Consider the following 12,378-nt stretch of genomic DNA (forward strand, 5'->3'; position numbering starts at 1 on the left):
TTTTTTTTTTCTGATACAACCATTTATTCTAGTTCTTATACATAATAACATACAGAAATATAATAAACAGATATACAATTAGAGGAACAAAAAAGATGGATCAACATATGATGCAAAAAACCTCTTATAAGCAGCAATTCAATTAGGTATATAACGAAGGGATGTTAGTGAGATAAAATGTTACCCATGTTTGAATGAAAGAAGTGGAAAATTCCACCTCCAGGCCAGTATGCCGTCGAAAATAAAGGAAACTGGAGACCACGCACCACCCACGCGAAGGTAACGGTTAAGCACAAGTAGTATATATTCTGAGGGCGAGAAAAATTTTTCGCTTGACGAAGATGAGCTGCGATGCTAGCGGGATTCTTTAAACGAGGAACCTTTTTTGCGCTACGATGGGAGGGAGGTGCAGCAGGATATTGATAGAACCGTGGGATGATGAGGGGGGATACATAGTGAGTGGTGGATTTTGTATGGGGGGGTTTCCAATGAGGGTGGAGGAAATTTTTGGTAGACGATTTGGGAGATGGTAGTATCAGATGATAGCCATGGTCTTGTAGATGTAGATGTAGGAGTATATAGACAGGTTGTTTAAATATATTTGGTGGTGGGGGACATTGAATATTATGGTGGGTTACTTGGTGGAGAAAAATTTTTTTCCAAAATTTCTCATACCGAATACGAAAAAATGCTTACAAGCACAGAAAGGTTGGTAGGAAAAATGTTTACAAACACAGGTTGGCAGGAAAAAAAATTTTCAAACACAGAAAAAAAAGTTTACAAACAAAGAAAGGTGGTAGGAAAAAAAGTGTGGGTAGATGTCACAACTATGAGGAAAAACTCTTAAGTGCGAGCATGCAGGCCGAAAAGGGAAAGTACCTTACTTAATCTCTTCTTATTCAGTGGTAGGACTTCAATGGTGCTGATATATGTAAAATGAGCTATAATGTCAATATCTCTAGAGTGCTTGATTCACGACTTGTGTTTCCACCAATCTAATGGCTTTACTTAAAACTTATGAATTCTTGAAGTTATTAAATCGTTCTAAATGTAATTTATTGATAATCTTCTAAAAACTAAATACTATAAAAATAGAGGGATTGAAACCCTTAAATATAACTCTGTAAAAACACCAAATAATACTAAAATAGTGCTTTAAACACAAATAATAAAAACAACAATCAAATCTTACTTAAAAGATACAAACAATAACAGCAAATTAACTTAATTCAAATCAGCTAAATTCACCAAAAGCGACATTCATGTCGCAATGTCGCAGATAATACAATTCTAGTCAAATCGATGCGAATGTATTCAAATCTGTGACAGTAGAGCGAAAAAAAAAATGGTGTGCGAATTTGGAACGACGGTAGAAAAAATACCGTACCAAAGTAGAAAAAATTGGTGCGTGAACCATACGGTACCCACCGAAAAAAGGTACGCCTAAGGAGTGCGAAATACTTAGAATTTTTTTTTTTTCGCAAACACCCGCCTAAACAAAAGTGCGAACTCCCTTGCAGTGCATGCGCACAAAAAAACAAAATCCCCAAACAAAATGCGAAAAAAAATCACACCCGAAAAAATCAAACTTGTATGAGAACATTTTTTTCACACCAAAATCGAGCTCCTAGGAACTATATGCCTAAACGCTATGTATTAAAAAATGAAAGAGATCTTTTATGATTATAAATTATATTTATACGCCTATTACGGCGTACTAAAAGATTTCAAACGTGTTTTTAAAGAAGAATATATATTTGTGGATTCTTTAATATCTTGTGTTCTTAATGGATCAAAATTGAATGTAGATTTTGCTGAATATATGTATAAAAATTTTGGGTTTAATAATTCAGAAGTAGTAACATCTTTAATAAAAGGGGGTATATATTTTGAAGATATGGGAAAAATTAATCATTTATTACCAAAAATAAAACATGCTGAAAATTTAATAAAATATCCAGATTTAAAAAATCAATTATCTATATATTTCTCTTTGAAAAAGGATAAACATAATTTTGATAAATTGTCATTAAAAGAAATAAGTCCAGTTCTAATAAATTTGATAAAAGCAGGTATGGTGCCTAATTATACTGATTTAACTATAGAAAGAAAAGAAATAGACTTCCAGTACACTAATTTATATTTAATAACAGATAGTTATAAGTTAGACCCTGATGTCACGTTTAAGTTAAAATATTTAAAATATATCGAAGATATAATGCCGGATGAAGACGCAGATGTTGATGAAGATATATTAGATTTTATTGAAGAAGATTTAACCAGAATATATTATCTAGACCGATATAATGTATGTAATTTTTTAACTGGAAATGAATACTACAACAGTGAATTTGAAACATTTGATAAAAAAGATATACTCAATAATTCCAATTTAGCTATATACTGTTTTAAAAGAAAAATACATATGGATTATTGTATATCAAGATTTATAACTGTAGCTCCTAAACAAGCTAAATATTTAATAGAGAAATACAATCCTGTGTTATTAAGCAGTAATCGAAATTATAATTTATTTAAATACTTAAAAATAGATAAAAAGTATTATCATTCAATTATGTATAGAACTCTAACTATTCCTTGGACTTATGAACAGTCGTTTTTTGATGATTATTTAACAGAAGCAGAATTTATTGATTATGAAGTATTTAAATTAAGCAAAAAAATAGTTAACAATAAATTCATAAAAAATATAAAAAATTCTAATAAAAAAATATGTAAATACCTTGATTTAAAAAATATGAAATTCTTGCCTAAACCAATTGAAATTAAAAATGTAAATTATGATATAAATATAGATTTATCTGTTTATTAACAAAAATCACTCAGAGATGCTTCGAATTCGATATTATCAGAATATCTATATATATTAAAAATTTTGGGGGGGATGGTGGTTAGGGGACATCTTTTGTGTCGCTGGGGTTCATTGTTATATTTCTATTTAGTAGAGGTTTTTATTTAGGTATAGTAACTATATATAATAATAAATATATTTCTTCTACAAGTTACCATGTTCAACATGTAACATATAATCTATTGATATATCAGTAATTTCTATTCTCTGACCAAATATTGTGGATAATTGAGGTTGTCATCACTTATAGGTTGTTTGATCAGATATTCTGAACTCTTCACTAGTGGAGGAGGAGGGTTACACATTTAACTAAGGATTATCTCTCTCTGTTGAATTTACGTTTGGTGACGGATAGCCTCCCCGGCTAGGGGCCGCCGACGCTCGGCAGCGTCTATATTTTAAAAGAAAGATCTATCTCTGTTCTTAGTTTGATTAGCTTTAGTTTCAATTTTACCTTGAGAGTGAATTGGTTGTAGTTGAAATTTGGTTCATTTGATATGGTTGACTTTATAGCTAGTGATGACGTTTGTATCTTTTCCTTATTATTCAGAGTCTCCTCTTCATTGCACTTCTTGTAGATCTTGAATAGGTTTATTCTTTCTTTGAATTTATGAAATCATGAAATTGATGAATTTTTTTTAGTGTGGTTAACTAAGTGGAGGAAGAACTACTCAACGATTTATTTGAACCAGATGAACAGAGCTTAAGTATGTAGTGTCTAGAGAATCTCTAGAGTCAGTGGTAGATGAGATAACCTTTTAACTTGATTGATTCCTTTTAATTGTGATTGATGCTGGTGTTAAATAAGTTGTAAGTTGTAGTTTTTTTTTTTTTTTTTGATACTTGAAAATTAATTGATTTCAATTCCTGATTCATTATTTCTAATACAAGCAGGAGCTTTCTTTAGGAAATATTTTAAAGAGCTTACAGAGTAAAGATTGTAATTATATATCATTTATCAGACTACTAGAAATGTTTTAAGATTATTATCAATTTTATTAGCTCTATAAAAGTACATACATAATGAACTGATCCCATTATTGCCAATCGTTATTACTCATACCAATCTATTCCAAATGGTGGTAATTCTTCTTCTTTATATAATACTGAGTGTCTAGTTTTATCTTTTGATAACCGCATTAAATGTTCGTTAATGGTTCTTCTGTAAATTAAAAATTTCTTATCCCCCACCATGTGATTAGGCAATTTTATATTCTCTCCCAATTGATTATCCATTTATGTTCCTGTATATTTCGATCCTCTAGATGTAAAATAAATTAGTTTGACCTTCTGAACTTCATTGTGTGACTGGTAATCTCAAAATTTGGTATACCACTCCGTGTGCCACATCATTTTTTTAAACTGGGTTAGAAACCCGGCATCTGACTCAACTTTTGATGGATGATAGAGCATCATTAGTAGTTACCATTTCTTCATTTGGAAAGATGAAATTTGTTTGCAAGCAACTGGTATTATTAAATATGATATTTTGGAATTTTTCATTTATATAACTTGAAAACGTTGAAGATGGCTATCTCCTTAACCCTAATGAATTTAGCTTTTGTTTTTGAATATTCTTGAATACGTTATATTATTAATTGATTATATGATCTCGAGACCATTAATCATCTTATGGTGCAGGAGAAATGGGCTATCATTTAAATTGGTTGTATATAATATATCAATTTTTTTGCAAGATGGTAAATGGAAGTATCTATTTCAATCAGTAATGACCAATCAAAAGGTTTTATTCTTTGGGTTATTCTAATGCTGGACATTGGCATGGATGATGATTTAACTAGTGTTTTGATTGCTTTTGGTCTTGGACAAAGAAGAAGTTGATACATTGATTGTTTTTTAATTTTTTTGCTTTCTTCCTTTTTCTTTGGACTTGATTGGACTAATTTTTTCTTTGCGCTATCAACTGGGAGCGCTCCTGAAACAGTACTGTTATTATTTGACTCTTAATAGAGAGTTACTATAAACAATGCGTATTCTCTCTGAGGATTTAAGACGTGCTGTTGTTATTGTTACTATTAGATCCCTTATTTATATGCTTCTTTAAATAAATAAGGAAGTTTAATACATCTTCTCAAATTCTACTAAAATTTCGTCATTTTATTACCAATTATCTGTAACCTGGATTAAGTTCATATTTAGTTTGCTATCTGGTTATCTTAGACACTTGTGGTTAGTACATAGTAGTATATGCAATAGGGATATTCTTGAATCTTAGCAAGATTTGTTTATTGTAGTATTAGAAATTGGCTGCAATTCTATTTCTTACTTTTTTTATGTAAGGATGAAAAAATTTCTTTCGTCTTTAAAATTGTAAACAAATCGCGGTTGTTTACTTTCTATTTATTCAACAAGCTTCTCTTATCAGCCAGTTAAAGATGGACCATCAAGAGATCTTAGACGAGGTTACCAGCAAACCATGTTTTTATGTTTAGTATAAGGCGCAAATGCCAGCGTATGTTTTGCTACAAATGAGCTTAACTATGTATTTTGTTAACAAATGCCTGAAACTTGCTTATTTGCTACAAATGATCAACCCCCTTAAGACGCAAATGACACTTTGTTACCAATTTCATGATCCCATGTGGTTGGTAAATATGTATGGTTGTTTGAAAAAAGGTCAATTTTCATTTGACTTTTCCACACTTTCAATTTCTTTTCATGAATACCATTCTCAATGACTTACTTGGTTAGACAGGTTATGGTTACCTTACTTGTCGATGCTGGTTAAGATTGTAGTTGTTAGAGACAGAGTTGTTCTTTAGATGGTTGTTATTCCATATTGGAAATGTTGTGAAAGCGACTACTATTGCCAGCTTTCTATTAAGTGTTCACTAGTAAGGGATATTTCACAGTAGTTCATTGGACTGTATTGTTGTTACTAGTACATTGTTGTTGGCTGTACAATGGATATTAAGTTCTTTAGTTTGATTTGGCTGTGTCTTATTTAATTTGTGGAGATTAAGGAGGTTTGAAATTATCTTGGTCTTATTCCAAAGAGGAATTTGTTTATCATTCTTCCTGTAGTGGTTTTTTACGAAGATCATTTTCCGAATGGGGTGGATGTCAATGGTTATCAATTAGGTTTTTATTGAAATCGCTTTAGCCGTGCTACCACAATGTAAGAGTAAAACGCCGTTAATGAGAAATAAGCAAACTAAGCTTGGAAGCGCAGAAATGTATATTGATACCGCAGATATTATGAGCTAATACTTCATATATGACTTATCGACAGAAACTAGTCGAAAATAGTTCTAGAATCCCAACTCCCAAGAAGGTGGAGATCCACACGTATGTCAACTTAAAGGATTCCCCATAAGCACGATTGCAGATTCCTATTACCTTAAGTCTCCATAGCTCACTAATCATCCAGACGAGAATTCCGTTCACTCTGGGAGCCGACAGATCTAGGGGCCACAGCATGTGTAATTTCAGAATGGGTCCAGCCAAGCCAAGTCAAAAACACGAACCATGGGCAATGTAAATTTAAAGTTCTTAAGCGAAATCCTAAATAAGCTTTTGTAAGTTGCGGTGTCAGTGTTTTAATTGTTGCAAATTTTTTCGGTCTCGGCCGGACTTGCCTGGGGACCTAAATAATGGACCAAGAAATTATATGATTCAAACAGAACTTCGGTACATAAAAGATAACAAAATTATAGATGTCATAAGTAAAGAAGATTAAACAAATTGTCTATTTTTCTTTCATGTAAAATTATTATACATTATTTAAATTAAAATTAAATAAGGAGCTGTATACCATTATTGGATCGTGTCAAGGATGGGGTGTCCCTTAAGATTAATTGATAATTAGTATTGATGCATATTTAGATTGGCCACAATGGACTATAGAGACACCTCGAATCTCTTTTACTCACCCATTGTAATTATTGAAAAATGGACCATTTGTAGTCAACCACCCCCTTTGGCTTTCTCTTTTCTCATCTGTTTCTAAGCAACCCTCCCTTTACTCTATGGTCTTATTAATATGTTTTAAATGGGAATGAATTTGCTTAATCCGCTTAAACGGCATCAGATAACCAAGAAAATATAAATTAAATAGTTTGATTGTCGTTCGATCCCCCACCCCCCGATCCCCCCTGAAATTTTTGATTCTTTTGTTCTTTTCTTCTTTCGCAATTTCCCCTTAAAAAACGCCGAAAAAAAAAGAATCTTTTCTTTTCATTATTACCCCAGATTTCTATTCTCTCTCTATTTCTTTCCCAATTTTACTATTCATCGTAAATCTTTTAATCTTAATTTCGGACAGTACGGACACATCATATGATCACATCTATGACAAGTAAATCGGGTAGGTATACTTACAATCACATTATCATCTTGATAGTTGGTTCCATCTAAACTTATAGGTGATAATAATTGACTTGGAGATGTTGAAGGTTGCGCTGAATGAGTTACAAGCATTGGATGATTGGCAATAATTGGCATTGGTTGTTTACAATCGGTATAATCGGATATTGATCTAATTGGAAGTGGCCTTGTAGTAGAATGTAGTGGCGGTTGTCGCTGTTGTTCCAGTTCTGTCAGTAAACCCGCAGAAATATGATCTCGATACACGACTCGACTATAATATCGTAAATTATCCATAATATAATTATTACTGGAATTTTCTCGCACTCTTTGAGGACGAAATGAATGTTGTTGTTCTTGTTCTCCATGTTCTTGTATTTCGTCATTGGCGTCGTGTTCTTGATCATCGTCATCATGCTTATGTTTATATATCACCGAACCATAAGATTGGCCACATGAACAACAGTACCATTGACATATTTTATTATCATCAATTGAAGATTGAGGTGTTGTCATGTCTATCGGGGTAGATCTTCTAGGAGAATAGTATGATGAATGTGATGAGGGACTTGGATGGGATGAGAATTGATTCAGAAAGGAAGGATGATAGTCGTGTGTGGCGTTGGAAGGGGCGATTGTGGAAGATGAGACGGAGGACTCAGGCGTCGATGTAATCTGGAAGAAATTAGATGTAGTGGCAGTGTTGATGGGATTGGTAGTAGTAGTGGTAGTAGTAGTAGTAGTAGTAGTAGTAGCAGTTGCAGTACTTGACTGTATTGGTTTCTCCATAAAGGGCAGATGTTGAAAAGCTTAAATATAAAGAAATACAATGAAACAATCAATCAATGGAGAAATCAATGGAAAATCAAATAATGAAATAACTTAAGAATGACTTTTTTTAATGAGTAAATTAAAACAGGGAGAGAAATGAGTTTTGTTTTTTAATACGAAACTAAATAATTTTATTTGAAAACTAAAAAATTATTTCTATTTTTATTTTTTTTTTGCAGCTAAAATTGAAAATTAAAAAATATTTTACATAAATTATGTATTGATGTATGGATGTTTAATAGATCTATTCTTATGAGTCTAGAACAACTAATTGCAATTAACATAATTAGGTTAAACTTTCTTTCTTTGGTGGTGGCTGTAATTAATTTATAAATCGAAAGTTCTAGACAGACTTTAATTAATACGTCAAATTATTTTAAACAAGCCTCATATTTATAACTGTAATTACTGGATGTTGCATCAGCCATCTAATTGTTTTATAACCCTTCGCCATTGACTCCGTAAAGTAAAAGGAAATGGGCACGATGAATTATTTTAGTTAATTAATACATACGCTTCCATATTTGGGAAAGGGGGTCACCTTGTCTATCAGGGGGGGGACCATTGGTGATGCCTAAATAGATATAGTTACTGGCTAAATTTTTTCTGAATCTTATCTCTTAGCCTAGAATTTTAATGCTCTAATGGCTTAAATTTGGTATAAAGCATGTGCCCCACTACAAACCATATGGTTTCCTGTCAATCTTTTTTGGTTGCCATGACTGGTCCAAGCGGTTTTTCAATTAACATCTGATTAAAATCTTTAAGGTATTGTAATACACAGATTCATTTTTGAATAAATTCAATTCTGAAACAAGAAAACGATATTTAATATTAAAATTCTAGAATTAATATATACTTTTTTGAATGTATGCAATAAATACAAACGTTCGATTTAGAAGGCAACCGATAATAATGAATTGCTCCAGGATGGAATCAAACGGGTTCCGGGGAAAAAGTCTAGATACAGTAGTCTTTTCACAGAAGGGTTATAAAGCCAACATTTCGTGATGATACAAATTGATTCATAAGGAAATGATGTTTGAAAACATAGGGTCTGGTCACTACGTAGAAACTATGGAGTCTCGAATCAAGTCTATCTCAACAGAACATTCCCTGATACGGTAGATCTAGATCAATTATCTCCCTCCATACTAAATCTCATCCATATTAATTTCATGACCATTTGTTTCAACAACTTTAGTAATAAATTCCCAAGGAATCATTCCATCTTCATTCCCACAAGTTAATATAACTTTATTCAACGATTTATAAAATTTAATTCCATGTTCCATACATTTCCCAATATCAATATAAACCAATACATTGGAATGTTTTTTAATCCCAGAAATTGTATTATATTCTTTACATGTAAAATGAATATGATTTCTATTCATTCTACTTAATCCTCCAGATTGTTTTATAATTGATAATTTATTCTTAAAAGTTCCATGATAAATTTCAAAATTTTTCAAATCTTCAAAATTCAAGGGAATTAAATTATCATTATTAATTTGTGGAATTGAATGTCCTTGATTGGCACATATAAATTGATTGTCATTACTAATTGTAAATCTTTTCTTATCATTATTAGCGACAATTCTTTCAATATCTTGTCGTGTAACTTGGCTTGATTTTAATCGGGGATGAGATAAAAGATCATTAATTTTAACATATCCTAATTCATTAATTGATAATTTTTCTTTAAGTGCTCCATGACGTAGAAGATATGATAATGCTTTTGAGATTATAACATCTCTTCTAGCTGGATTTGGAGCTGACATTTCTAAAGTCATAATGAAAAGACTAATACTAAATAAAACTTGAATTGAGAAGAATTTTTCTGAGTCATAGTTTGCTCCCTGTGACTACTATCTAGAAAACTACTTTGATTTATATATCATCATTGCCCCAGGCTTTAATTTTAAATTCTATAATTTATATGTATTTACAAGAAGTTAATTATACACAACAGTTGCTGTTCTATTTACCTAAACGAGTTGATTTTTTACCTGATAATGAACCTAATTTATTTCCTTGTTTAATAGTTTCATTATCACCTAATTCAGTCTTTTCATGGAAATTCAAAAAATATTTCCCATCTTGTTGTTTTTCACCTTGTACAACATTTGATATTAAAAACCTATTAACTTCTTCAAGTTTTGTAACTGCTTCTTCAATTTGTTGTTTATCGGTTAATGATTTATTATTAAGTAATTCAGTTTTGATTTGAGTTCTGGCAGCTTGTAATATGGGTATATCTTGACGGAACGCTATTCTGGTTGCTCTGATAGCATTACGGTAGGCTGATATGGCGGGGTTGGTCATGTTTAGTTTCTGTAGTTGCTATGGAGAAGGATTATTAGATTTGAAGTTGATGTTGTTGCTTGAAATTTTTTTTAAAGGTTGAATCATAACTTTTACTGTTTGGCAGACGATTTACATGTTGCACAAATTTTACAGGTTAAAATAATTGCTGCAAAACTTTCAACATCCAGTGGGATGAACTTAAAAGCTTCTTAGAGAATTTGGTATAAACATTATCCTATTAGTATTAAATACTTCTATTAAATAGAGACGCTCTGAATCATGTCAGCCTTTTTCTAGCAAGGATGCAAGAGGGATGAGATAAGAATAATTTGCTAGACCCTTTCAGCAAAGTTTGCTTCCCCGTAGCGTATGAACTTCTATTCGAACTCTCCACGCCATTATTTTTATTATCATTACAAGTAAGGGTCTACACGAGGTGACTGTCGAAAGAAATGAAATGTATATCAGCTCGTCTATTCATTCAAATATTTTTTATTTACAAACAATACAGGGTGTTAATTAAAAAAAACAATCTAAAAAGTCCTCCTGCTCTCTCTCTCTCTAATCTTTATGAACTTTATGATACCAATGTCCTAATTTAGCTAAACCGCATATTATAAACGTGGCAGTTACACCATATTGAATTCTAGTCAAGATTCTAGCTTGTCTTTTTTCAATTTCAATTGCTTTTGAATATGGAATATCATCTCTAAATGAAACCATAGTATATAAAGGTAACCATTGTAAACCAAATCTTCCATTAACAACCCTACCTAAACTATAATCTAATTTTTTTCTAATTAAATACCAAATATTGGTAACTTTTGAAGACATTTCATAATAATTATCAAGAGCTAATTTACAAATAGCATCAAGATCTTGTTTTCTTGCATCTGAATAATTCATAAATGCTTGTTTGACATCTTTGGTTTCATCAATTAATTCCATTAAGATTCTAACATCTTCGAATCCACAATTCATTCCTTGTCCATAAAATGGAACCATTGAATGAGCAGCATCACCAATTATAATAGCGGTACCATTAGGATTATGATATGGGTAAGCACTAACTTGCATTAATGTCCCTCTTGGATTTGAATTATAAGCTTGTGTTAACGCATCTTCACCAATTAATTTAAATGCATCCGGGAAATTGGTTTGGAAAAATTCAAGAAATTCTTCACTTGATTTAATTGATTCTATTACTGACCATGGACTGAAAAATGTTGAAGTGAATGATCCATCTTTGTTAGCTAATGCGATTAACATGAAATTATGTCTTGGCCAAATATGTAAATGATTTGGATCAATATGGAATTTATTATCAGCATTTGGATCATCATTTGGTGGAATATAAAGTTCCAAATATTGCATATCGATATATTTTTGTGAATAATCCATCTTCATTGATTTTTGTAATTGATATCTAAATTGAGAATGAGCTCCATCTGCTCCTACAATATAATCAAATTGAAATGTCTTGGTTTCATGAATCTTAGTATCATATAATGTTAAGACTGGTGCTTTATCTTTATCAGATGAATTATTCATTTTGAGTAATTTATGTTCAAATAATACCCTTACTTCAGCTCTATCCAACTCATTTAATAAGCATTCATTTAAAAATGATCTATCGATGGAATTTATACATTCTCCATTCAATCCATATAACTGAGATTCCTGTTTTGTACCAGTAATATCATGAATCATTCTTCCCTTCATAGGAATAATATGTTCAAGAATCCGTTCGGCCATTTGTTCATCCACATATTTTAATGCACTAATACCTCGATTACTGACTGCTAAATTAATTGAACGTAAATTCTTTTTGTTTTTATCATCCGTGGTTCTTGGATCTTGTCTTAATTCAAATAATGTAACGTGGAATCCTTTTGCTGCGAATGCCAATGCTGCTAAACAACCAACTAATCCTGCTCCTACTACACCAACACTTTGACGGTCGTCATTATCGTCTATACGATTGTTTAATTCCATTTTTCTGTAGCTTGTCTTAAATAATCAAAAAGGAGAATGCAAAA

At 31.5% G+C, this 12,378-nt stretch overlaps 5 protein-coding genes across 5 annotated transcripts; 1 reads left to right on the top strand and 4 right to left on the bottom strand. All coding sequences in view use genetic code 12, as the record gives it.

Annotated features, from left to right (window-relative positions):
* Positions 1-1,663: 1,663 nt before the first annotated feature.
* On the top strand, positions 1,664-2,833 carry J8A68_002774 (uncharacterized protein; the record flags this gene model as incomplete). Its single annotated transcript, XM_049406559.1, has 1 exon — positions 1,664-2,833. The coding sequence occupies one exon, from the start codon at positions 1,664-1,666 to the stop codon at positions 2,831-2,833; it is 1,170 nt and encodes a 389-aa protein (XP_049263920.1).
* A 4,290-nt stretch (positions 2,834-7,123) lies between these two features.
* Positions 7,124-7,987, bottom strand: J8A68_002775 (uncharacterized protein; the record flags this gene model as incomplete). The annotated part of the gene is made up of 1 exon (XM_049406560.1): positions 7,124-7,987. One exon carries the CDS (start codon positions 7,985-7,987, stop codon positions 7,124-7,126), a length of 864 nt encoding a protein of 287 aa, XP_049263921.1.
* A 1,196-nt stretch (positions 7,988-9,183) lies between these two features.
* On the bottom strand, positions 9,184-9,825 carry TPT1 (tRNA 2'-phosphotransferase; the record flags this gene model as incomplete). The annotated part of the gene is made up of 1 exon (XM_049406562.1): positions 9,184-9,825. One exon carries the CDS (start codon positions 9,823-9,825, stop codon positions 9,184-9,186), a length of 642 nt encoding a protein of 213 aa, XP_049263922.1.
* A 187-nt stretch (positions 9,826-10,012) lies between these two features.
* J8A68_002777 (uncharacterized protein) lies at positions 10,013-10,357 on the bottom strand (the record flags this gene model as incomplete). The annotated part of the gene is made up of 1 exon (XM_049406563.1): positions 10,013-10,357. One exon carries the CDS (start codon positions 10,355-10,357, stop codon positions 10,013-10,015), a length of 345 nt encoding a protein of 114 aa, XP_049263923.1.
* A 543-nt stretch (positions 10,358-10,900) lies between these two features.
* On the bottom strand, positions 10,901-12,334 carry BNA4 (kynurenine 3-monooxygenase; the record flags this gene model as incomplete). Its single annotated transcript, XM_049406564.1, has 1 exon — positions 10,901-12,334. One exon carries the CDS (start codon positions 12,332-12,334, stop codon positions 10,901-10,903), a length of 1,434 nt encoding a protein of 477 aa, XP_049263924.1.
* Positions 12,335-12,378: the final 44 nt, after the last annotated feature.

Source organism: Hemisphaericaspora subhashii, assembly GCF_019202705.1.
Source record: "Hemisphaericaspora subhashii strain CBS 10753 chromosome Unknown scaffold112, whole genome shotgun sequence".
NCBI lineage: Eukaryota > Fungi > Ascomycota > Pichiomycetes > Serinales > Debaryomycetaceae > Hemisphaericaspora > Hemisphaericaspora subhashii.